This window comes from Ochotona princeps, chromosome 1, assembly GCF_030435755.1.
Source record: "Ochotona princeps isolate mOchPri1 chromosome 1, mOchPri1.hap1, whole genome shotgun sequence".
In the NCBI taxonomy this organism is placed as follows: domain Eukaryota; kingdom Metazoa; phylum Chordata; class Mammalia; order Lagomorpha; family Ochotonidae; genus Ochotona; species Ochotona princeps.
In genome coordinates this window covers 81,699,942-81,726,933 of record NC_080832.1, presented here as the reverse complement: position 1 = coordinate 81,726,933, position 26,992 = coordinate 81,699,942, and the positions used below count along the sequence as shown (strand labels likewise).

Genomic DNA, 26,992 nt, shown 5'->3' with positions numbered 1-26,992 from the left:
ATACTTAAAGTATACTATGTGATCAAAAGGTGAGTTAGCATTTAGACAGGTCATTTTAGAGTTCCATTACACAATCAAGAGTGGATAGTAACCCTGAAGGGTCCCTGAAAAACCGTAACAGGGAGCTTATTAAAGTCCAGCATTGGGGCCCCTGACATATTAAATACTTACATCCAAGACAGAATTCCAGTGGCACAGATTAAGTAGAAAACCTCAACCTCTTCTTTTTTCAACTCCGCTCCCAAACTTGAATCCTGAAGAAGCTGTTGTAGACAACTGGTGTGTAATTTCTGTAGGTGTTCTGATTTGAAAATGGTTCATTCCCTTCAGCACTAGTGTTAGAGCTTAATCCCAACGCAAGGTTTTAAGAGGGTAAGAACTGAATCTAGTTATGATGCTTAGAAGCAGGACCTTTGGGAAGGGGTTGGGATCCCTTAAGGTCATTCAGGTAGGGAGTCTCCATGATTGAAAATGGGTTATAAGAAAACAGAGGTCAGAATACGCACATGCATTCACTTCCTGTCACTCACCATGCAGTTTTCAGCTCCACCTTAAGATTGTCAAAAAAACATTATCACTGGGTGAGGCTTCTTGTCCTTAGACCAAAACCATGATGCAAAATAAACTAATATTCATTTTAACTTATCCAGTTCCTGGCATTTTGCTATTAGCAATAGTTAAAATTCCTATGTCTAATGTGTGGCTTTAAGGCAAAAAGAAAAATGGACACTAAATTGGATTTGAGATTAAAGCTTTCAATTGAATTAAATTGAGCTGAACTAAACTAAACTGGTGTATTCATGCTTGAAATTATTCACAAGAAATGAGATCTGTCTGTGGTACAATAAGGGAGAGAAGGAAAAAATATATCAACAGAACATAAGCAAAGACAGAGGTTAAAACCAACTAGTTTTTTACTCCTTTGTAGCTAAGGTTGATCAATAGTGTATTTCCGTGACTTGGAATCCAAGCTGAATAGGAAAAGAAATGGAGACAAGGAAGTGGTGATGAATAGGAAAAACACAGAAAGTTCCCTGTGCTGGGTGTCACAAGGAAAAGTATCTCAATTTGTTATTTCAAAGTTTGTAATGAGTTCAAATCTTGGAGACTTGGTAGCAGCATACGAGAGAGAGAGAGAGAGAGAGAGAGAGAGAGAGAGAGAGAGAGAGAGAGAATTTTGAAGACAAGAGGATCAAGTAATTAAGAATGTTGGATTTGGCATCTTTATCACTATCTTCATCTTCCTATCTGTCTTTCGTGTGCTTGCACTCTCTGCCTCTTCCATACTTAGTTGCACTCTTGATTCCAATGCACAGATTCCAAGGACAGAAGGTAACACTGATGTGTCCTTCATTTGCTGTCCACTGCTCTAAGCCACTGAGTAGGCCCAGCTCTAACACATGTACTCCATGGTCAGGGCACAGACCCTGCAATTCTCCCCCTGGTTGGAGTTCTGAGTCCAGCAGTTCAGTTGGGGGATCCCCAAAGAAATATCACCTGATGTGATCCAAGGCTGGACTTATGTGTGCTTGCCAGTATGGGGTCTGGCTCTGTCTGTCATCCACATCACACTACATATACACTGATAGTTAAAATTGCTGGGTCAGTTCTGTCTCCAGCCCCATCTCTTATGTAAAACGATGGATGCTGCAGCTCAGTCCAACCCTGCACGCCACACACTCTGTCCTCATGTACACCAGCGGGAGCTGCAGCCTAGTTGGAGCAACCCACAATAACCCCAGCCATGGTTCCTGTGCTCCCCATTGTGTGCAGGAGACTGGTTCAATCTGTCCCACATCCTTTTCAGCTTTCATACATGTCAGTGGGCCTTGAAGTCTAGCTCAATTCAACTGACCCCACTATCCAGCCCACACTCATGCCAATGGGTGCCACCACCTATCTAGCCAGGCCCACCCCAAGCCCTGGTTCTCATTCTCACCAGTAGGAGTTGCAACCCATCAGAAGAATGTGCACATTTTCTCTACTGGGCCCACTCTCAGATACTGTATTCTCCAGGTGGTTTTCCAGTCTAGCTTGACAGGATTTGTTTCCAGTCTCAGGACTTGCCAACTGATGCTATAGCAAAGCCCAACCAGCCTTCTCTTACTGCAGCTTATTCATGTACCAGTGGATACAGTTGGTTGCCCCAGCCTGGCTCTCTCCCTAACCCAGTTCACTTTCAAGCCAATAGTTATCACAGCCCTGCCCAGCTTGGTCTGCCCCCAATCCCAGTTCTCACACTTGCCAGTGGGTGTAGTGGTCCAACAGGGGAGTCCCCCACAGCCCTCCTACAGGGATCACATACCCCCACCCCAATCTCACATGTGGTAGTGGGTGCTACAGCCCAGTCTGGCATGGCCTGCCTCACCTTGGCATTCACCACTGGATGCTTCAGCCTGGCCTGATCCAGTCTACCCAAGTGCCAGCTCATGCTGGTGCTGCAGCCTAGCCCAGCCCAGCCAGCCCCCAGTCCCAGCCTTAATGTGAACTGACTGGTGTTGCAGCCTGACTCGTCCTATCCTGCACCCCATCCTGGTTCTTGAATCTGCCAGTGGGTTTTAGGAACCGGCCCAGTCTGGCCTGACCCCAGACCTGATCCACAGTTACGCTGGCGGGTACTGTAAGCTGGTCTGGTGGGCTGCTCCCAGCCTTGGTTCCTGTGCTCAACTGCAGGGACTGAGTCATGACAGAGGAGTTCCCATCAATCACCTTGCCCCATAAGTTTATCTTGGTCATTGAAACCACAACAGAGCCTCAGGACAGAAAGACCTGGACACAAAGAGCTGATTCTTAACTTCCCACACATGAGAAACAATGAAAATGATGCTTCTTTAAGTTATTTCTATTTTTATGGTCTTCTGTCACTCACTGTTAACCTAATCCTAATATTAGATGTGTTCACCTTGAGATGTCTGGAATTTGAGGAGGAATACATAGTTGGAAATACTGGATATGGAATTAAGTAATAGGACTGAAGATGCAGGCTATATGTGGGTCCCTAAGAGCAAGCCCATGTGATTTTTTACCCAATAGCCTTCAGCAGCCTTATGTAAGAGCAAAATAGTTAATATACACTCAATTAAGTATCTATATCCACATCTCACTTTCTAATTACAAGTTTAAGATGACTTAGGAATCAATATTACTTGAGTGTAAAAGGTTGTCTTTAAAATAGAAGAATTATCCCAATACTTCCTCTTGCAATGACTATTTTATAGGACCCATAACTATACTATAATTCAAAACCTTGCTATTGGAATACATGGTAACTAAAAACAAATTAGAGACTTAAGTGTCATATACAATACATGGATATAGTGGAAAATAACTGTCTATGGATAATAATGTTGATTTATGTGTACAAAAATAAAAGTTTGAACAATTGCATAGGTAACATAATTCTTTATAGACTCAAAAGTGAATGTTCACATTATATGAGAAAACCTACACACAGTATCTTGCTATACTCACTGAACTATTTATTTCATTACACAAAATATTCTAAAAGTCTCAAAAATTAACCCCTATTTATCAGTGCTGCAGAATTTATTAGAAACTACAATCTCTTCCCACAATTATTTCAGGCTGTTTCTTAACATAAAACTAGTATATAGATTAGTATAACAGTTATACATAATGAATTTCTTATACTTCCAAATCAAAAGGGCTATAGTGTTCAACTTGTTCTGTAACTCCTCCAAGTTTAAATAAACTAGCATCTAATTTCTAAGTCTTTCAGGGTTTTACCATGAGCTTTAAAATCCAGGTTACCTGGTCTCTTCTACCTATCGTTAAATCAAGAATTATAAAAATATTTTAAATATAGATACCAACAAGCAATTTATAAAGAAAAAACCGCATCTCTCCCAGCAAGCTAATTAATTTTTGCTTAATCTCTGGTTAGGAATACCTTGGTCTAATGTTCCTTCTCTCAGCACAAACTAGCAGGTAGGGGCCAGTGCACTGCCAGAATCAGGAATCAAACCCACATCTACAGTGAGAGAAGGAGTCAGTTCCTTTGTGCTTCAAATCCCAGTGACTCTGGATCTCCACTGGGTCAGTCACTTGGGAACCCATCTGCTGTTCATCAAGGAGTGTCAGAACCTCAAGTGAATTGGAAACCAATGAAAACAAATTGATAAAACATTGAGACTTGAAAATTCTTTCCCAGAAAATTGAAATCCAGAGCCAGAGGCAGGGTTAAAAAGAACATTTGTTGACAAATAAGGTTAAGAACCACAAGCGCTAGCATCTTAGTCTTGTTCTTATTCATTAGCTGCCATTTGTCTCATTTTACATAGGAAGAATTGAACTGGGTAATTTCAGTGATCTCTTCTAGCTTCAAAAGAGCCCGTGGCGGGGTCAGTATTGTTACGCAGTTGATAAAGCTGCAATCTGCGATATCAGCTCATGTCTTGGCTGACCCACTTCCAAATCCAGCTCCCTGTTAATGACCTGAGAAAAACTGCTGAGGATTGCTCAAGTGTTTGGGCACTTACCACCCACATGGGAGATCCAGATGAAGACCCTGACTCCTGGTATCAGCCTGGCTCAGCTCTGGTCCCTTGTGACCAACTGGAGAGTAAACCAGCAGTTGAAAGGTCTCTTGCACTTACTTGCCAAATTAGTAAGTAGATCTTTTTTTAAGAAAAAGTGCAAATGATGGGGTGGGGAATTGGGTATACCAGCAAGGATGCTGCTAGAATGCCAACATCATCCCGTGTTGGATTTCTTTGGTTTGAACCCCAGTCCTGCTTCTCACTCCAGCTGCCCTGGGAGGCAGCAATGATGGGTTATGCGCTTGAGTTCCTGTCACCCACATGGGAGACCCAGAATGAGTCCCAGGTTCCCGGATTCAGTTTTTGCAGGTATTTGGGAAATAAACCACTGGCATAATTTCTTTCTCTGCCTCTTTGCCTTTCAAATAAAATGAAAATAAATCTTTTTAATTGTCCATGTTGAGGATTACAGATGAATATTTTCAGTTGGAAATCGTAGCCTCCTGAATAATATGTTCATACATATCATCTATTCCTTTTGAACTTGGTCCCCAGGATATATTTAACTGAGATGATTGACTCTGCGGATGTCCACCACTCCCCCCCCCACTTCAGTTGATCAACTCTTTCAAATCAAAATCTACATGTGTTTTCTTTGATATTTAGAATGATGTTGTTACGAGTTTAAATGAAAAAGGCGGGTATCTTAGAATATTAAAATGTTCAGTAAGGACTTCAGTGGCCAAATGTGGTATAGGAAAATGAATAAATGCATACAAAATCATGTGGTTTGTTGAAGATTATTTGGTTGTTTGGGGTCTCCTAGGATACTTAGTTGTTTTTCCATCAGCCCACACATCCTCTGCATTCCTAATAGTCTTCTGGGCTTTTTAAAATCTCTCTCCACTCTCTATGACTTCACCATATCATTAAAAATCTAAAATTATTTAGCATAATTTAATAGTATTAGCAAGATTTGCAACCGTATCCAAGGCTATAAGATTGTTTGTTGTAACAACCCCTTGAGCAATCCAAAAGGCCTATCAAAGAAAAAAAAAATACCAAGTCAAATTTTCAGTAGTTTTATTGAAAAATGCCTCTTTTGTTTCAGAAATAAATAATATAAGGCAGTGAAATTCACAATCTGCAGTTAAAATATAAAAGCAGCAATTCTATATTCATAGTCTTGCAAACATTTTCCAACTGCTTTAGATAACTAAGAAACATTATGTTCTGGAAAAAAAGTTCATACTAAATATACAACACAAACATGCAATTCCATGTCTGCAGAATAATCTGCAATTTGGCATAAATGTTAGTGTGTCGTTTAAGGCACTATGGATCTGTATCCAGTTGATACAATAAGCTCAGCTACAGGCCTCAGGTTTCTGGTTGTTAGAGGAGATGTGTAAGGAGCATTCTATGCCCTGAAGTGTAACAAGATACAAGAGGAAGATAAATAATCGCATTAGAGTTGATGTTTCCTTCCTTCCTTTTGTTTCTCAAAGAGGAATTATTTGCATGGTGGTGTAACTGAATTGCAAAATAAAGAAAAATGTACTGGGAAAATACAAACTGCGCTCTCAAAATCTGCAGTAGCTCTGGCCCCAGAACCTACTGTCTAACCCAAGAGTTTCATTGAGGTGCCGGCTTGTGCTAACTAAAGCACAGGGCATGTTGTCTCCTTGCAGTTTTTGTGTGAAAAAAAAAATTTTTTTTTGCAAGTGTTTCAAGGGCAAAGGCAAAGATTTTACGGACTGCGTGCTGCAGACTAAGCTTCCAGCAGAAACAAGGTTCTCTATAGATAGAATGGGGATGAAGCAAGGCCGGAAGAAACATCGCAGAAAAGATGTACACGGCTCCATCCGACCTGGTAATGAGAATCCCTACACCTCCCCCTGGCGTGCCGGCGCGACGGGCCTTCTCAGGTTCACTGGCCCGGGCCACGGGACAGGGCGCGCCGCCAGCGCGCGTGGGAAGGACGCTCCTCCGCAGGCTCGTCGGCGCCGTAGTCCTCGTACTCCGCCGTCCGCTCGGGCTCCACCGGCACGATGAAGGGCTCGCGCTCAGGCAGGTAGGCCCCACCCTCGGGCACGTACGGCTCTGTCCGATTCAACATTACAGTTATGGCATGATTTGGAAGGCACACACTCAACACACACACACACACACACACAGGGCAGAAGCTAAGTCGCCACCCGAAGTGATGGCACTCCAGTCTTAATCTCTATAAATAGATAAATTACAGAGTTCTGATCGCTTCCATGTGCGGAGAGAATTTGGTGATTATCAAATAAAAAGATGGCATTTGTCGTTTAAAAAACATTTTTTTAAAAGATCCAGCAATAAAATACAATCATTGCACAAACACCTGGGAAGGGCTGAAAATTGAGCCAAAGAACTGTAAACCCAGTTACCTAAGTAGGATTTTCACAAATCACTGCCACCCCCTCCCCCCAAGTAACTGTCCTTGACTTCAAACTCCTCCATTCAGAGAACAACTTGGAAAGGTGAGGAGAGGTGGAGTAGATCTGCTGGCTCCCTGAATTCTCAGTGAACCCAGAAGTCACGATCACCAGGTAAGATACAGTACACGACATCTCCTGCGGCCGCCCCTCACACAGACTGAATTCCAGCTAGTGGGTGAGGAACACCAGTGACTACAGCAAAACGAACAAAGTTTCCAACTTCGGCTTGAAAATTCTGGTTACAAAACCCAAATGAGATTACATATAGGAAAAAAAAAAAAAAAAAGAAAAAGGAAAAGGCGCATGCCCTGAACCAGACACAAGGCTAACAAGCAAGGGATCAGAGGATTCATTCGGTGTTATTCCGGCAAAGAGCAAGCAGCAGGCTTGGATGCAGAAGCTTGCTGTAGAAGTGTTAACTGATTTTAGCAGACAGGATCACATACAAATCTCTACAAGGCACAATTAGTTTATTATTTACAGAAGACATTTCTCTTTAACCAGGTTAATTGTTTTTCTTTAAACGGCATCATCTCCACTGGTTAGTGGTTTTATTATGCACCTCTTTCACAACTGAGGTTCCACATGACTGTGTGTTTGAACTTTTTAAAGGATTGTTCTACATGATTGCTGAAATGCATCAGGCTTATAAACTGCCACCACTGCTTTTGTCTAGTTCAAGTTAGTCTAAAGAGTCTCCACCCTCCGTTATGATGTGGACCCCGTTCATTAACCATATCTGTGCTGAGATTTCCATTCAGACTCATTTCCTAATAAGCACGTGCGCAAACATCTCAGAAACAGGATTTTCATGTATTCAAACTGTAAGCAGCACTGGCGACTTAGAAAATGTGTTAGCCGGAACCTGAAACAGGTCAAAGATGATAGTTTTTAAAAGTTGAATTACTATGCAATATAAATATATACACATCCATCTAAGTATATATTGGTTAAAGTATATATATATATATCCATATATTTTTATATATTCACATATGTAATGAGGTGATTCAAATTAATTTTTCTAAGAGTTAAATTATAATTTGCGAATGGGTTTCATGAGAAATAAAAATTAAGATTCATTATCACTTTTGATCAAATGTAATCATGCATATAAATATATAGATATATAGATATTTAGATATTCAACTATTCATGCACTATTTGCTAGTAGCAAACCATATCAAACAGCAGTACCATTTTTAAAACTTGCAAGATGCTTGAGAATGTATTAATGAAAAGGTCACTGTTGACCACAGCATGGCTACCTTGTCAGCATATATCCTAGGTCAACCCAGCCCACAAATTCAGGTATAATTGTCATCCACTAGAATACCATTAATGACCTTTTAAAAGAAAAAACAAAACTATTCAGCACCAGATTTTGTAAGCTAATTCCATGCCTAGTGCGGGATAATGAATTCTTTTTCCATTATCTGCTCTAGGTTATTAAATTGCTTACCTACGAATTAAGTTCCAAAACAATTTTTATGTATAGTTGAGGCATTCTACAATTGCATTTAACAAATTTCTGTTCCCAACTTTCAAGCTAATAAAAAAGATTCAATCGGCAGCACTCTGAGCTCTCAAGGCAATACTGGGAGGTTTATGACGTGATTTGGTAAATACAGCAATATGGGAAGGAACAGAAAATAATTATCGGCTTCTAAGAGCAAACCAATGTTTATGCTTTGGAACAAGGCACTATTATTATGTAACCAAAACACAGAACTGAAAGAGCTTACATCTTTAAAAAAAAATCTCAAATTAGCCTTCCTTCCTGGGCACTTCCCTGGGCACTTCCCTGCCACCTTTACTTCTGGTGCAATTGAATCCCTACAAAGGCAGTGACATACCTGGATAGCCTTGCCCATTGTATGGGATGCTGGCACACTGGGATGAGTCACAGTATCCAGGAGGGCCCGGGGGTCCTCGGATGCCTGAGTTTCCAGGACGACCAGGGGGACCAGGCGGACCTCTAGAACCTGTGGACCCTGGGGGACCTGTTCGGGATTCTCCTTGTGGACCTGGTGTGGAGTTGAGACAAATGCATTTCTTTTCTTGTTAAATGCATCATACATGAACAACTCAATAATAATTTAAAGGACACCTCCACTGCCTCAAGGTAGCTATTCACTCATGTATGGCAAGAGAACATTTTCTAAAGCAATTCCCAAGATAAAGCTTGATGAAATTTTCTTACCATTGACTTGTCAAGACTTAAAATCAGATATCCACTATGCAAAAACCATACATTTTAACCATTTCATTGAAAGACACCTGATTTAGTAAAGCTTAGGCCAAATTAAAGGCGACCATGAGTTCTCTGGTTTGCACCTACCCTCCTAGAGAAGGAAACCTGAAGGAAATGGCTCTGTCAGGCAGCCATGCTGAATTGCCATGGAAATGTGAGAGTGCCTGCTCAGTACCTCCAGAGTGTGTGCCAGAAGCAACCCTATTTCTGGATCAAGTGATACTTAGCTATGGTTGGTAGAACTGTAAAAACTGCATCAAAGAACAATGCTCATCATTACAGAGGTCTCATGGGGAGTTTATATTAAAGGGAAGACAAAATCATTTTCAAGTCAGTAAATGCAAGGCATTAAATAAATACACTACCATGATTTTTCCCTAAAAATATCAGGAAAGAGGCCCACACAGTAGCATAGCCGCTAAAGTCCTCACCTTGCGGGCACTGGTTTTAATCCTGGCAGCCCCACTTCCCATCCAGCTCCCTACTTGTGGGCTGGGAAAACAGTAGAGGAGGATGGCCGAAAGTCTTGAGACCCTGAACCAGCGTGGGAAACCCGGAACAGGCTCTGGGCTCCTGGCTTCAGATTGGCACAGCTCTGACTGTTGCAACTACTTGGGGAGTGAATCAATGGACAGAAGATCTTCCTCTCTGTCCCTCATCCTCTGTATATCTGACTTTCCAATAAAAAAAAAATAAATCATTTTAAAAATATATCAGGAAAAAAACAGTGAATGAAATTTTGCAATGCTGTAAGGCCTTTTGTTGTTTTTTGATTTGGGTTTTTGTTTTGTTTTTAGTCAGCTCCATATTGAAGGATTACTACAAGAAACAGGAAATGTAACCATTCTCAAAGTCTGATGCCAAACAAAATAGTTAGGAATTCCCTACCAAGGGAAACAGCTTTTGTTTCGATTTAAACAAAGAGGAAAGAGTGACTCTCTTTATCACTAAAACTCTTATTTCCAAATATTAAAGTTCTAGTAAGTGCTTAATAGAACTTATTCATTTCAAGAACAAAGAGAACATAAAACATGAGAAGCATTTCTTCTGAGCAGAGCTTGCTAAAGCACGTGCTGTGATGACATGGATGCCTCAGACAGTCAGAATGGAACCGTACTTCTCCTGGGGGCTGTGTGCTCTTTCAGTACGCATGATCTATTAATGTTGCTACCTCTCTGATTACTAGCAAACCCACCTGGTGGGCCAGGTGGCCCTCGAGGTCCTTGAGAACCAATACCCCTTTCACCCTTCTCTCCTGGCAAACCTAAGGAAGGCAAAAAGAAAGCACAGGGGAAATTTATCGGGAAACTCTAGTTTTCATCATAACTGGCAATATTTCAAAGCATTTTTTGATAATTAATTTGAAAGGCAGAGAAAAAGAAAGACAGTGGAGAAAGAACGCACTGCAATCATTGCTTCACTCCTTAAAAGTCCACAATGGCCATGGATTGGCTAGAACCAAAACTGGGAATAAGGAGCCATGTGGGTGGCAAAAAACAAATTACTTGAACCGTAACTGTTGCCTCCCAGGGACTGTGTTGGCAGCAAGCTGGTGTCAGAAATCAGAGCTGGGAATCGAACACAGACAATCCAGGATGCTGATGTCAGCATCCTAACCACTAGGTCAACCACCCACCCCTTATCTGATAAGACTTGATTCAGGACATTCCTTTTCCTAGTAGGAGAAGAACATAATTTTTCACAGAAGTTCACTCCATCAGCCAAATTCTTCCTAGACATTTGTGTAATTCCAAACTCAAAGCCAAGAAGTAAATCTGGCTACAGTTCAGGAGGAAAAAATAATTTGAAGGAAACATGTCTAATACATTTTTTACAATAGTAATTAAGGAAAAAAATCTTGAGTAAATACTTAAAACTTACTGAGAAAAGAAAAACTTGAATCTATCCTGTGTCAAGTAGCCCTATTAGTATAGCTTCCAAAACATTAGAACTATAGAAATAGCTAAGATTTATCTAAACTGTTAGCTACTTCTTTGACCAAAAGGACTACTAGAATACCAAAACATCTGGAAACAAATACTCATTTTTTTTTTCTTTTCCTTCTGTTGCACTTATCTACCATGAAATCAAAGTCAATCAAAAATAGATCAGTGCCAAGCCCTGAATAATAGAACCAAAAAAAATTTTAATCTAAAACTGTAAAACTGTTTAAGCATATTCACTTCCTGCTCAGCTCTTGGCACAGTCCTATCAACAATAGAATTTTGATCCTTGATTAATTTGCTAACAAATAGTTTTTTTTTCATTAACAACAGCAATGCATCAGAAAATAGCATTATCGTTACTGAGATCTCCTGACAGAAGCACATTGTTTTCTAAGATACAATCTCTGTGGCCTGCAAGCTATCTACAAATGAAGTCAAGTTCATGAACAGACAGCCCTTCCCAGACTGCTTAAACAAGACTAATAAAAGTAGTTTGGCAAGTTCAATCTCAAACTTGTTTTCTACCGCATCTGACTCCTGTACTTGCAAACTCTTGCCCTTATCTCCATAGCACAGCCAGAATTGCCTACCTCGTTCACCAGGGGGTCCCTGCATCCCTGGGGTGCCTGGGAAGCCTGGCCGGCCCCCAGGCCCTGGTTCTCCCCTGGCGCCAGCACTGCCTGGAGGTCCGGGAGGACCTGGTGGGCCTGGTTGGTTGCGATTGGAGTGGTAATCGTTTGGAATCTGATTCAACATCTGATTGAATCTGCTCATCTGACCTACAAACAGAAAAAAAGACTTGTTAGTAAGAAACCTAGTGAGAAAGGGAGGAGAGACCAAAACTTATTCCATTTATCCTCACTCTCAGAAATATTCTAATGGAAATCCTAAAAGCGGAAATAAGACACTACAGTTACCAACTGCAAAATAATCCCTCTATTTCCCAAAAATGCTGACCTATAAGCCACATGCTTTACATTGAATGTGACAGTTCATTAAATGTTAATGAGGCTTTGAAATCAACCATTGAGACATGACAGATAATGTCACTCCAAAAGAAGCTTGTTTAAATTAAGAAATGATATCATTTTGTGTGTGTGCCCAAAGTTTGGATAACAAACTTTGGAATTCTTTATTGGGACCCAAGAATCCTCATTTCTAACAGTCAGTATAGATAGTTTACCATTTATCATTTGTTCACAGACTTGTCTTGCAACTGCTCGCATCATGTTCTGGGAAGCGATGTCTCCCTTGTCAATTAAATCAACAAGAAGCATTAGTATTTTATGTCCATAGTTTAAAACATCAAGGTTTAACACACAAAATACATGTAACCTAAACTTTAAGAACTACATACCCTATCACCTTTCTCTCCTTTCAACCCAGATGGACCCTGAAATAAAGGAAAAAAAAGTTAGAAGCTGACACACATGCCTAGAATGATGCACAAATGGGCAGGATAAAGAGAACAACTTCTGACATCTAATAACTTAGCAAAATTGATATAGGCAAAAAGGCAGATAGCAAAGAGATGGCAGGGTTGCCAACCCCTCCATGTAGCTCCTGTGCTACAGTCCTGCCTGCCTCACCCAGATCTGCCCCTACAGCACTTTGCAAACAGCACAGAGCCATAACTTCTCTGAACACACCTCTCAGAACTAGTAGCAGCTAAAAAGAACCAAGATGGCTTCCAGCTTCATTCCATGATGAATTAGGCCAAGTGTAATTTCATAAAATAATTTCATAAAATAAAAACAACCACAGCTGACACCCCATCCTGCACCTGACACTATGACAATGCCAAAATTTCCAGAGGAGGGCAAAAAACACATGGCACTCAAACTCCACCTAAACTCTGCCCCATACAAATATTCAAATAAATCCCACCCCAGATGCCACACCCACGCCTCTAAATAGTACAAAAGGATATCCGCAAACCTCACTGAATTTAGCTCACTGTTGAGTATATACAGTTGCTTTGCCTAAGTAACTCTGACGTCTCCACTGGCGTTTACCGACATGTTGGCCGAGAGTTCTTGCCTGGTTTGGAAATTAGAACTCTACCTAGCCACCCTGTGACAAAATGACACATTACACTTGTATACACATTATTCACATTTTGTTTTTAATGAAAAGAAACTTCTTTCTCTCTCCCTTCTCCCCTTCCTCTGAAAAGCATATGTCCTCCAAAATCATGCTTGGAGTTCAAATGTGAATTTTTCAGTTACAGTTGTAAAAGTTTCAAGACACTACCAATTTTACTGTGCCATTCAATACACAGGATTGTAACTGAAATAAAGATGCCTGTGTAACAATCTTGCTTTGCTTTAAATCACATGATTAGTTAGCACAGTTACTCATCGTGGAATATTCCTGCGATTAGTCTCCATTTAGTTTCATTAGGAGCCAACTCTCCAGCCAATTATACGTCTCTAACTTCTTCCAGTGATTCTTCATGCATTGAGTAGAAAAGGAACTGGGTGTCTCCCTTATTAAATAACTCAATATAAATATCCAAAGAACCAGAGAATATTTGTCCTTATTTTGTAAGAGGGGTGCCACTAGCTAAGAGAGAGCTTGGAAAAAGTTTTCTCTAGAGTACAGCCAAGTTTTTCTTATAGTAACAAATTTTCAGGCTACCAATTATATCACATAAGTACATACAAACCATTGACAAATATGATGTTCAGATAATATACCAAACAGAGACCACCTCTTGATCAAACTATCCTAGCACCTTCCTAATTGGTATTCTTGCTTTTTGGTTGGCCCCTTTAGTCTATTTTCTACAAATAAATCAGGAAGATACTTCCAACACAAAGTTAAACCATGTCATTTCTTAGACTCCAAGAGCTTCCCGTTACAACTAGAATAAAATGAATCTTCCTTTCTCTGGGCTAGATGATCCACACAGTCACCTCTTCCCCACTCTCTGACCTGAGCTCTTACCTCTTTATCCTTAACTTCCTTCATTTCTGGCAATCTTGCCTCTCGAATGTTCCCTTCACATGGAAAATTTGAGTGCTCACTCAAGCCTTTCATTCTTGTTGTTCCCTCTGTCTGGAACCATCTTCTTACAGATAACAGTCTACACTCTGCATCATCCTAGTGTCATCTCCTCAAAGACCTCCTCAGTACCAAAGCTAAAATAGCTACCTCGCTGCCACATCACTGTCATTCTTACCTCTCATTTCATTTCTCAATTACATCATGCCACTCACAATCACTGCAAGCTATATTATTTATTTTCATAGTTTTTGTGTTAGTCTTTCCAAAATTTATGGGGACACAGACTTTGTCTTGCTTCCTGTTGCATCACATGATCTTAGAACACTACTTAGCATTCATTTTAGGCACTCAACAAACATATGTTGATTAAATGATTAATATGTTCCACAAGCAGTTCTTGGAAACAGCCAACTACACAACACCAGGTACTAGAAGATGTGAAGAATGTGTCCACTGGTTACAGCAGCTAACGATGTAAGTGAATAGTGACTGAGCCAAGCTGTCTGCTAATTTTGGTTTTAAGAGAACACCACTCTACTATTTTTAGTTTTAGCAGAAGATAAGATAAAATAGAGGGGGAAATTTTCCACTTTAGAAGGATGAGGAAGATTAAAGGAAAAACGAGGCAGGAGATAAGCGCCAGATACATGTATAAACAATTATAATTATCACAGGAAAAACTAGAGTTTGGTTATCCCTATGTTGAAAGTATTCATTTTTTCTAGAAAGACAGATTAACTTTGGAACATGTTGAAAATAGTAGGGATTTTTTAAAAATTTACTGCTATTTTGAGATTGTTCTGAAATTTATTGCCACTCTGAGATTGCCTTATCTTGTGTTTTGAGGAATTCATCTTTACTGCCAGTATTTAGAGATCGTATTTGAAAGTATTGCAGCAAACATTTCTTTCAGGCTTATGGTTCCCGCCATCAGTTATATCAGTAATATTCACACATAGTACACTGTCAAAGTCATAGTAAAATGCAGTTTTGAACAAGTAGAAATGCTCCTGCAAAGTTTCTGCCATGATCCGTTGAAGCAAAGATGATAATGAATCATGCAGCATATTGGAGTCTATCAGGAATCCTTCCATTGTGGCTACTTGCTTAGCTTGACATTGACATAGAAAACTACCTATGCTACAGAAATGTGCTGTTTTAAATTTATATGGCAATAAAATATTCCACTTAGGTTTATGTAACTTGAATAATACAACAAAAGTTCTATAGAGACAGATTAGCTTGGATAATCATGTGTCACTGCTAATAGCTGAACTTAAATTATTTTTAAGAAAATCTTTATATTTCAGAAATATATTTTCAGACCCAAAAAAACTGCCTAAAGTCACATGTCAGTCATGCACAAAAGATAAACCATGTGACGAATACAAAGCCCAACAGCCATCACAAATTCTTACAAATGAATATATTAGAAACTTCAAATTCAGATTTGGAGACACTAATTTTAAAAAATCAGATATGTTATACTATCTCAACTGTGATTTTAACTAAAATATCTAAGAGAACATTAAATTAAATGTCAATTGGGGCAAGACAGCATTTAAAATTAAAAAATAACCAGTTAAAATTAAAGCTAAGAAGTCTTTTAACTCTGGGACTAATGCTCTAGTATCCTTCATTACAAAGAATAAACAGCACAGCTGGATGACACTGCCCAAGGATTAACATTACCAAACTAAGGATGGAGGCTCCAAGCACGTCATCACTTACTTTTCAGACTTAAACAGCATACCACTCCAAATAGAAAAGAATCGTTTTGCTGACCCAGCTCTGAGTGTTTATACAGCGCAGAAATATGCGTCTTGGCTCCTAGTCCCATTCTCCTTTTAAAGAACCCCAATGACCACAATTTTCATCACAGAATTTTATAGCAATACAGAGAAGAAAACTTTAGAACTGCTACCAAGTCAAATCCCGAGGTTTAGCACAGTTTCAACAAATACTTCAAACACATTACAACAAAGATAATCCAAGCCTGCCAAATGCATGTAGTTCTCATTATTTATATGTGCAGCAAAATCACCGTCGGAAGAGCAAGGAGCAGTCCACTTACTGGTCTTCCATGGTCGCCAGGTTTTCCTGGTTTCCCACTTGGTCCTGTGACTCCTGGAGAGCCTGGGCTTCCCTGCAACAAGAGGCCAAGAAAGGGAATGTTATGACAAGGGGAAAATCCCATCTAAAGTAAACTCATGAAGCATAGCCACTTTTGAAAGCTTTTAAAAGGAACAAAACAAAATTGTAACTTAAGAGAGAGTAAAAGGCAATTTTAAGATAACATAAAGAAAAAGTTTTGAAAATTCTAGTCTAACCTTTAGGAACTTTACAGTTCTGAAATATCTTTTTGAGACTGATTGAAAATACACAAAACACACATGTAGAAAATCAGCTTTATATTTTATAGAGCAGAGCCCAAGAAAATTCATCACAAAGTAGATATTCAGAAAGCAATTCCTAATTCACACATTTTAGTTTATTTCTGTTACAAAACTTGAAAATTCTTCAAAACTGGGGAATGAAAGCTTTGGCTGAGGAGGACTAAAGAAGGTGGCTGATTTCTCATCAAGTTTGACACCAAAGAAACCTTATTAAACACAAAAACTATATTTTAGCACATCTCTGGTTTTCTCTAGCACATTCTGGTTTAAGAAAACAAAAGCAGCTCCTCAACAGTATATAAGCCACTACACAGATAGCTGTGCTCAAAGAAAGGTACCTGCTCTTCTCTATCAAAATGGGGATGTGGACTGAGACTGAGAGAGACAAAAAATATACTCCCTTCTTACCGGTGGCCCAGGTGGACCTCGGGGTCCCATAGCACCGTCTTTTCCAGTGAAGCCCTGTTGTAAAAACAGAAAGAACCACATATTAGGAGGGAATAAGCAAGAAAAGTAAAGCTAAATAAGATGCTAAGCATAGAGAGTAAACAGGATTTACATCATTGTGTTTACTTTTTGGCAGGTCAACTTTCAATATAAAGACAAAATATATCCCCCTCAAATTCTTTTAATTTAGCTTACATCTTTTACTAACAAATTCCTGTTTTCATTCATTCACATAGTTTTTAAAAAACTACATTATCCTTCTCCAAAGAAGTCAGATTCCTTTTTATGAAGATTACAAATTTTGCTTTTGAAAGAGTATCCAGAAGTTTAAGAGAAGACAGACCCCTTGTAATGAAAAAAAAAATCAATGTCCACAGATTGGTTCAGGAAGAATCAAAAAGGGACAAAAGGAATGATGCTGAGGCAGGCAAGTGGTATCTATGAGATGTAGGAGAGGCAAGCCACCTGATTCTAGCACTTTGTCCGTGTCCTGAGCAACCATCAGACAGCTGGGGTATGAGTACTTGTTTCCACAGCTGGTAAATTTGTCTGCCCCTTAACTCCCCCACACATACACCTTCCCAGCCAAGAAAGAAGCAAAGCTGAAGAGACAGGAAATCTTCAGTCCTCATAATAAGCAATTGAATTTGTTAGTAGCATGTCTCTGCTTATCTCTTGCAACAGCCAGAACTGTGTCCGAGCTAGCTGACAAGGAAGGGAGACAGGGTTCATCTCCCACAGGCCCACAATTTTGGCTCATGCGCCTGCATCAGTTTGTTGTTTTTCCTCTATGTGTGCTCTGCCAAGTGACCTCTGCCTGGGATGAGTCACCCTGCTCCCCAGTTTGCGTTCCTTCCCAACAGTAGATCTCTGAAATCCAGTGAAGGATTTCTGGATCAGATCATGTTCTTTTTTTTTTTTTTTTTTTTTTTTTGGTTGTTCCTTTCCTGTCACAAGAGATTTTTGTCTCATTCTCTTCATAGAGTAAGAGTGATCATTTCACCTACATTCTTGGGTTCTAGCAAGAATTCAGATCATTTGGATCCCTGTTGGCATTAGGTCTCCACAGATTGTATTGCTTCGTTGATTTTTACAATAGAAGTTGAGATTATTTCTTTAAAGCATGTTAGAAATATTCCACTTCCCTCCCAAAAAAACAACTTCTCAGAAACTTATAGGTATAAGATTTCAGACTGCTTCCTGAAAGATCTAGGCCAGCTTAACAAAAAACAGACCTCAGGCCCATCTGATGTAACATCAACATTACTTCTGAGAGCCACTTAAGAAGCAGAAATGCTCCAGGAGTTTGGCTTGGACAGTTTGAATGGAATTACTTCCATATAAATTTCTCCAACTGCTATATGATACACTCTTTTTCACATTTCTCAGATAAGGGTGTGTTTCTTAATAATCTTCCTTCATTCAGCCTAGGAACTTCCTAATTTTTTTTTTTTAGGAAAAACATACCCACTTTTGGGCAAGACAGGTTTTATGCCAATGTCCTCAAAAATGCCACCCATGTGCCATCTGCACAATGTGGTATGAACTTTTTTATTCTAAGATTCACTGTTTGCTGCAAAGCTTTAGTGATTGTTATGACTTCTGCCCAGCTGAGGATTGCACAGGGTAACTGCAATGCTGCAGCAGTTACTGCTCTGTAACCAACATGTCACAGATACAGTTGTATCGGATAACTGGGCATGCTCTTCTCTTATTTGCGAGTGGCTCCCAAAGCTATGTCTGATTCTTAAACTCATCTGTGCTGTAGATAATTCATGCATCCTGTTGCTGTACACTCCTTCCTAGTAACAAGTCACTAGTCTCCACCACAGTCTATGTTACTTCTCTTCACTTCCACCTCTGAGTTCAGGCTGCTATTTTTCCCAATATGAGATCCCAATATGCAGAGTCTCTGTAATGTTCCATAACTATGCAACTCCCACTAACTTTGCACCTGACTTTAAACATGCATGATACTTTTCTCAGTAGTAGAGAGGAGTATAGATTGTAAAGGAAAGAGAATGATTTCTTGAAAACTCTCCTTGCCCTCATTCCAACAGAACTGGGTGGCCTCATCACAAAGTTGGACACAGATTAGAGTCTGCAAGCGGAAAAGCACAAACCCTCCCAGTCCTTCACTTTTCAGGACTGCAGCGACAGTGATGATGTGGCTGCCTGGCCACTAATTCAGAAAGACCTCGCTGATGCTGATGAGAAATGCCCTCAGTTTCTCACTATGTCATGAATTTCATGTGCACAGCAAGGTGTCAGGAGATGCAGCAACGTGTCGTCATTTCCCAGTTGCAATATTTTGGGGTATGTTTTCTAATTGAAATGACTGGACTTGTCACTTTTGTACCTTCATAGTTGCAATCTATTGTAAAGTAAGAGCTGAGAAAATATGAAAGTATAGTTTCAAAAGAGTCAAAGAGTGTATATTTCTGTACCACCTCCAGGTCGCAGATCCCAGCGAACAGTTTTTCTCTTTGCCCTTCCTCGCATGCTCCTTCCTCCAACTCAAAAAAATAAATGGCATGGAAGCAAATAAAGCCTAGCATCATATCACTCACCATTTATTGTTATTTGGAGAGGCATTTGCTCCATCTGAAAACCCATCTTTCTGACCAGGTGGTGACTTTGAGGTGTTGAGGTTAACAAATCAACATATGGAGGGACAGTGGTCACAGGGCTGTCCCGATCAGATCCTACCGATAGTTACACACTTGACTTTTTGGATTAAGCAGAATGCAGGTTAGTCATGATCTTGGGTCTGGAGCACAAGATACCAGAAAGTCATTTGTTACTTTGTGTTGACCCACTCTAAAGTCTCTGGAGTCTTTTTCATCATCTCCTATGCAATCAAAAGTGTCTTTAAAATTGCAGAACTCAGCATAGAGGCTATGTTTGCTGGGTTTCTCATTTACCTGTCCTAGGGAACCTGAGTTTCCTACAATTATATTGCTTTCATCCAGAATCAAGAGAAAAACTGAAAAGTATCAGAATGAGTAAAATCCTTCCTAAATTCCAGCTGACTACCATGTCATGAAGCCAGAAGTGATATTTGAATTCTAATGATGTAAAAAAGAGGAATGATACACTTCATAGAGAGTGTCTCACAAATCAAATACTTTCAGAATTATGTCAAAGAGACTTGTAACAAAGGTTTTGATTTCAGGATTTAAAACATTGTGCCAATACTCTCAACTGTATTTTTAATTTGTTAAAATTCCTTTGCTGGTCTTCTTTTGCTGAATATAACAAGATAAAAGTTTTGACCAAATTTAAAATTCTAAGGATTACCCTAAAGTACCATCATTTTGATTCTTATACCTTGAGAGAGAACTGATTTTGAAAGATCCACTGGCACTAACATTGCAGTTGCCCAAAAAATATACAATTCCACATCTAGCCATGCAAACTGTATTGTGGAAGGTCCTTAATGTGCAAAAAATGGTTTCATATTGTTCGCCACATCACTGCAGCCTGCTCAAGAGAACTTACTCTGTCTCCTGGAGGTCCCATTGGTCCTGGCGGGCCTGGTAATCCTGGTGTTCCCTAGCACAAAGGAAATAAGCAAGTGAAACACTGTATTTCCTATACAAGAAAGAATCTTTACTATTCCCCTAACATTGTTTTTTCTTTTGTTTTGTTTTTAAATAAAGTCCCAGTGGCTCTTGAAAAGAAAAAAGCGGGAAACCACAACCAAGCACATTGTCAGGCATTGAGCAGACGGCCAGTTGGCAGAGAGCTGAAATGGACAGCAATCTAACACAGATGAAATGAAGGGCAGCTTCAAGGGCAACTCACTGCTCGGCCTGGAAGTCCTGGTTCTCCAGCATCCCCCTTCATCCCTTGGCGACCCTGGAGTAAGCAATGGGGACACAGCGCTCAGGCGTTTTTCAGAGATTAACGGGGAAAGGGGACACCGGGGTCACTTATGAAATCATCAGCAGCTCTTAAATCAAAGGCAGAGCTTCAGGGATAAGCACACAAGGAAAATGAATAAACCATATCTTGGAATGGTGATCTAAAACTACAACTGGGTTAGAATCATTTCCACTTGCAAGGTAATGGGATAGCTATGGATAATCATAGAATAGCATATTCACTTTAAAAGAGGGTAGTTTAACATAGAGATATATGCATTTCTTATAAGAACAGTTTTTAAGGATCCAGTGAGTCCCTACAGAGTTATGTAGGATTTTAAATATTATTTGTATATTTGAAATAACAGGCCTCATAATACTTCGTCTCAATGACAAACCCTGTTGAATTCTAAGGAAACTTTTGAGTACCACTTGTATTATTGAGTACAGAACGCTTTGTGCTTACTTGTTCTCCTGGAATGGAGAGGCCATTGGGTCCCTGAGGGCCTGGAGGGCCCTGAGGGCCGGGAGGACCAGTATCACCACGAGGACCAGGGGGCCCCTAAAATACACAACAGAGAGACACCCACAAAGCAATGGAATGCTGTCCAGTGCTGACATAGAATCAGAAACATGTTGCATAATGCTTATAAATACCTTCAAAAATCTATACACCACAAATGTACTTACTAATGCAATTTTTTGCTTCTAAAAGGACAATTGGAAAGTACAATAAGTTTGTAAGAACACTTGAATTTCACATAAAAGTCCTCCTAGAAGTAGACTTTTACCTAAAATACATTAAATATGACACGTGCATATATTTATAATGATAGGTTTACATGCGATCACAGCCAAAATTTTATTGGATTTATTTTACATCAGTCCTGACTTCTCTCAGACTAGGCTCATTTCTGGAACTAAAGTATAAATAAACCAAGCAAAAGAAGAACAGATATCCCTGGACCAGATTTCTGTGCTGGAGCTCCTTTGCAATTCAGCTAGGTAGGCAGGACACAAACTTGGACACACCTGGGTTAACATCCCATTGTCATCCGTTCCAAACTGTGTTAGCTTATCACTATCACACTACACATTATCTTCATGAAATTATCTTGTGAGAAGTTCGAGTTGTGGTATGGGATATTACTATGGAACTGGCAGAAGAGATCAGCAACCACCTAGTGAATGTATTTGTGACCACTCGGCTATTTTTCTGAGAGCGGTGAAAACATGTGCAGCATAAAACTGCTCCCAAACTGGTCCAAGCTGGTCCTATCAGGACTCTGCTGCCTATAGGGTCTTTTAACTGATAGCGAAAACACCCTCCAAATAAGTCCTTTAAGGTTCTTCTGAAGATTCCCTGTGTACGCACTATAGCTGTGAGATGCATCGCATACATTTCCAGTCTCATCTGTTATTTTGACATTCAAAGACAAGACAGAGGCAATTATGTTACCTGAGCCACATTATGAACTAACTTGCCCTAGTCCACATACTCCCTTAGTGGAAATGTGAACAACCAGACTTCAACATACAGAGGAAATTCTATTGCATTCTAAAATCTACTTACAATTGCGCCATTGAGACCTCTTTCACCTCTTGGCCCCTTAGCACCAGGTCCTCCCTAAAAAGTACAATAAGGGTACAATTGAGTGTGAATGAAAGGAAATTAGAAAGGAGTTGGCAAGTAAAAATTACTTTCAGGAGTGAATTTTCCAATTAGTATCTTTACAGCTACTTGTAAAGTATGAAATATTTCACATCATTGATGTAAGTGAGGAAAGAGAATTTCTAACTTTGTATATTCTAAGTGTCCTATTTTTATGTTCTGGAACTTACTGTTAACAAAATTTCACCTTATATGTATATATGGAATAGTTTTTTAAAAAGAATCATAGCTGAACTGTAATGACTGGTTTCTCTGATTAAGGTCAGATAAATACATCAGTATTGATGAGAATTGTGTAATTATTATGCATTTCCTATGACCCTGAAAAATCAAATATGCTATATTAATAATTTTTTTAAAGTAAGAACATTTGAAATTTATAGGCAAAAGTAAACATTAAAGATGCTTGAATACAGTTGAAGAAAAGGGGTTTAGGAATTATACAAATTATGGTCTTTAGGGGAGATAATGTCTCAGACTTCAATAAAGTATGTTTCAGTAACCAGGACTGAAAAACCATTAGACAAAGATGAAATAAATACAAAAGTGGCATCTAATACTATCACACAACTAAAGGAAAAAACCCAGCTTTTCAAAAACTCCCATGTCACATCCAGAATATAGTTTTATGATTATAAATATACAACAGATACGTTACTTACAACTAAAAAATAAATGATAGTGAATTTAGATGCTTTTATGAGAACGAGGTATGAAATTAAACTGGAACCAATTTGCACTATCTGCCATGGTTCAAGTACAGTAGAATTTGGTATTCTGGGCATTCTAGAGCTTTTGCTATATTAATTATCTATTTTCTTCAAGAAATCAATAGAACTAACACATGCATTCCTCAAAACAACTCAGGTCCAGATATTGAATTGAGTAAATCAAGGGGTTTCACACTAATCAAAGTGGGATCTATCTGCGATCTTCAATGTTCATGATATCATAATATATGTGAAATTCCTCTTCATATGTTATTCCCATGATTTGTTTGCTACGTACAGCACATATGTTCTAGACTCCATGCAAGTTGTTCTTAGGTCAACCTCTCAACCATGGCTATATACCATAGATAGAAAAGCCTTCGGAGGCTAGGCATTCAGCTTAGTGTTGAATTTCCAGTTAGGCTGTTCATGTTTCCTATAAAAGTACCCAGGATTGAGACACAGCTCCAGTTACAGAATCCAGCTGTGGATTCTGAGAAAGGGTAAAAATGAATGAAGAAATTGGGTTCCTGCTTGCCACATGGTAGATATGGGTTGAGTTTCTGTATTCCAGTTTCAGCTTGAACCTGACCCTTTGGGAAATAAGCCAGCAAATGAAAGCATGTTCTCAAATAAACAATTTTTTAGAAAGTTTTCAGAAAATGCAACACATTTAGAAAGTCATCATAACAGGTGGAAATGTAGGTTTACATGTTTAAGAGAGAAATGTTTGAAGGCTAGCCAGTATCATCATTCTTATACAGCTGGAGAAAGGTGTTAAATAAGAATCAAATTTTCTTCCTGCTTTATTCCATTTCAAATCACTAGAAAGACTACAAAGATGGTCTGCAATTTAGATTTCTTTATCCTAGAAAATACTGGTGATGGAAGCATTTTATGGACTCCATACTGACAAACAGATGATAACTTCAAAAATTTCAATGGAAAAATCCAAGAGAGAGAGAGAGTTTGTTTCCTTACTGCAGGGCCTGGAGGTCCTGGAGGGCCAACGCTGTCCTGTGTGCAGGTGCAAGCATTTGGAAGAGCAGGGCATTTTGCTTCATCTCTCTGAAATTTTGGAAAGAAAATTGACCTATGAATTTAGATGGAAAAAAATAATTTCTCATCTCACCTCTGTTTATAGTCTCATTATTGTTATAAATACATCTATGCTGAAGTTTGCTTTACTCCTTTATACCTTTATTTTATGCTTACTTTAGGAAACAAGAGCTATTCACAAGAGCTCTGGAATCAGTATTAATTTAATCTAACTTTTTCAAAATCAGCACGAGAGAAATGTATATTTCAAATATAGACTCCCATTTCATTCCCAAAACATATCCAAAATCCTCTCCAATATTGACAAGCACCTGCTTGTTCTGCAAAGAGAACCCTGCCATCCTGCCAATCTCATTGTTAACATGTTCTCCTTCACTTTCTCTGCTCCAATGCCACTAATTTGCTTCATGTTTCTCATGTAATTAGAGCCCTTTGTGAACCTAGCATTCTGATATGAACAGTTCTCTCCATCTGGATCGCTCATCCTCCACTACCACATTTGCTGCTTCATTCATTCAGGTTTTGCCTTATCACCGAAATCTAATGATGTGTACTACCACCTCCTAACCCTTCATTCTGTATTGGATCCCAGGGCTTTCACTCTGTAATCTAATACAAACATCCCTCTGATTGTGCAGGGGAAATCAGGACTTCCGTGGACAACAAATCCAGGCACTCAATTCCCTTACAGTAAAGAGCATGTTACCTATGCATACCATCCAATATACTGTAAACCACCTCTACACTACTTATAATAGCTAATACTTAGATGTTATACTGTACTGTTTAGGGAATAACAACAACGAAAAAGTCTGTACATGCTCATTACAATGTGATTTTTAAAATATGTTTGATCCACAATTGGTTGAATACATGGATTCAGAGTCTAGATGAAGCGCTAATTGTACAAATATATAACTATTTGTTACATATTTCTCTCTCTTTCTGTAGAATATTCACTTTATACTGCCATAACCCTAGCACACTGAAGAGTTGGTTTATAACAAGAACTCCATAAGTATCTATTGAATCAACAGTAATTCATCTAATTTCATTCCCAGATGCTTCAAATCTATCACAATATTGAACTTTGTAACTATTACCACCTGTATAGATACAATGGGGTAAATCTGTCATCTCAAGAAGAAATATGAAATATTTCAACCATCTAAAAGTCTTAGACTTCAGAAAAGTGATGGCTTGTTCTGCAGAATGCATAACTTTTACAAGCAACTGGACATCTCACAGTAAACTGGTTTATCAAACACTTGGGCTCAGCAGGACTTTTCCCACTGTCAGGGAAATTTTCTAAAGATAGTCTTGTGCATTCCTGGTTTGCAAGGGAAGGACTGGTCATGCGGGCCCTGGCCTAAGTCATGGCTGCTGAAGAGCATGCACACTGCATGTCCCTTGGCTCCCTCTGGACATGCAACTGCTGAGCACCACTGCCTCTCCCAGACTCAGTATCACAAGGTCACTCCTGGGGAATGTTAAATTCCACTTTACTTACCCGTGAGGGAATATCACAACATCTGTCTCTGCTGGTCCACACAGGGCTGCAGACGATGTCAAAGTTCTGGATTTGGAACTGCAAACAACCAACAATATCAACTAGAGATACATGAAATATATTTAATGTTTCTACATTTCAATCTTTTCCAGTTTCTCATACAAATTCCCTAAAGGTTGCTACTAGTCCTTGAGATCAATGTGACCTGTTGTGTTCAGAAGGAAAGAGTTCCACAAATGAAACTAAGAGATACATACAACAAAGTGAGAGACATTAAGATCGCGACTCTTGGTTCACTTCCTTGGCTACAAACAAGTGTTTGGGATTGCTTGTGAATTTTCTTTTAGAATATTTAATTTCTACATTTAAATGAATTTGAAGACTACATATATTTAAGTCAACTACTAACAGTCTTTGTTAAAAAATTCCAGGAAAGATTCGTTTATTTATTACACAGTTCAGAAATTATTATTTAAGGACTAACAACCTTTTAAATAGTCCTCAGTTATCTAACTACAGCATATACCTTCTATTCTTCTACTGTTTAAAAACAAAGTTCTTTTGACAAAAGCAAAAAGTTGTACAAACATAGTGACTCTCTTAAAAACCCCATGTGGTTATCCTACTTAAATAGTAAATTACAAAATAAATGAAATAATAATAAAAATAAAAATAAACAAATTCACCAGTCACAAAATATGTGAATTTTAATCATAATTATATTCAATTTGAATGACTTGTTTGCATATTGTGAAATAAAAACGCTGCCTTTGAATCTAGAAGAAAATCCCGTCCATGGAAACTAAAGCTAAATTAAATAAATAATGCTATTTTTAAAATAATAGTAGAAACCAAACAAAGTTAGCTTTGCTTTTAGGACAACATGCATGTTGACTGATGTATACCATAACTTGATTAGCCTGGCACAGTAAATATCTAAGATTTAACTTTTTATAACAAGATAGCATTATAAATGGAATTGGCATGCTCCTGCCTCAAGCTTGAAGCAGGGAAGTTGAGAATGAGACAGTCAGTCAGCTGTCCCATCACATCAATCCTTCCGAGACAGAGTCAGCCTTCTGTGAGTGGACTCAGGCTCTGCTGACTTATCAGCTAGTGTCTACAAATTCTTAATGATCTGGTTGCACAAATCTAT

At 39.1% G+C, this 26,992-nt stretch overlaps 1 protein-coding gene across 1 annotated transcript in view; it reads right to left on the bottom strand.

Moving 5' to 3' along the window:
- Positions 1–5,573: 5,573 nt before the first annotated feature.
- The window catches only part of COL12A1 (collagen type XII alpha 1 chain), a 119,467-nt gene continuing 98,048 nt past the window's right edge, over positions 5,574–26,992 (bottom strand). The window contains exons 53-66 of the mRNA XM_012925555.2: positions 25,837–25,914; positions 24,249–24,335; positions 22,459–22,512; positions 21,352–21,447; positions 20,827–20,880; positions 20,521–20,574; positions 16,981–17,034; positions 16,251–16,322; positions 12,525–12,560; positions 12,351–12,417; positions 11,758–11,946; positions 10,417–10,485; positions 8,824–8,994; positions 5,574–6,602 (exon numbers count right to left, since the gene is read on the bottom strand). Of these exons, the coding sequence (XP_012781009.2) occupies positions 6,430–6,602; positions 8,824–8,994; positions 10,417–10,485; positions 11,758–11,946; positions 12,351–12,417; positions 12,525–12,560; positions 16,251–16,322; positions 16,981–17,034; positions 20,521–20,574; positions 20,827–20,880; positions 21,352–21,447; positions 22,459–22,512; positions 24,249–24,335; positions 25,837–25,914 (1,254 nt within the window). The 3' untranslated portion in view covers positions 5,574–6,429. The remainder of the gene's footprint in view (positions 6,603–8,823; positions 8,995–10,416; positions 10,486–11,757; positions 11,947–12,350; positions 12,418–12,524; positions 12,561–16,250; positions 16,323–16,980; positions 17,035–20,520; positions 20,575–20,826; positions 20,881–21,351; positions 21,448–22,458; positions 22,513–24,248; positions 24,336–25,836; positions 25,915–26,992) is intronic.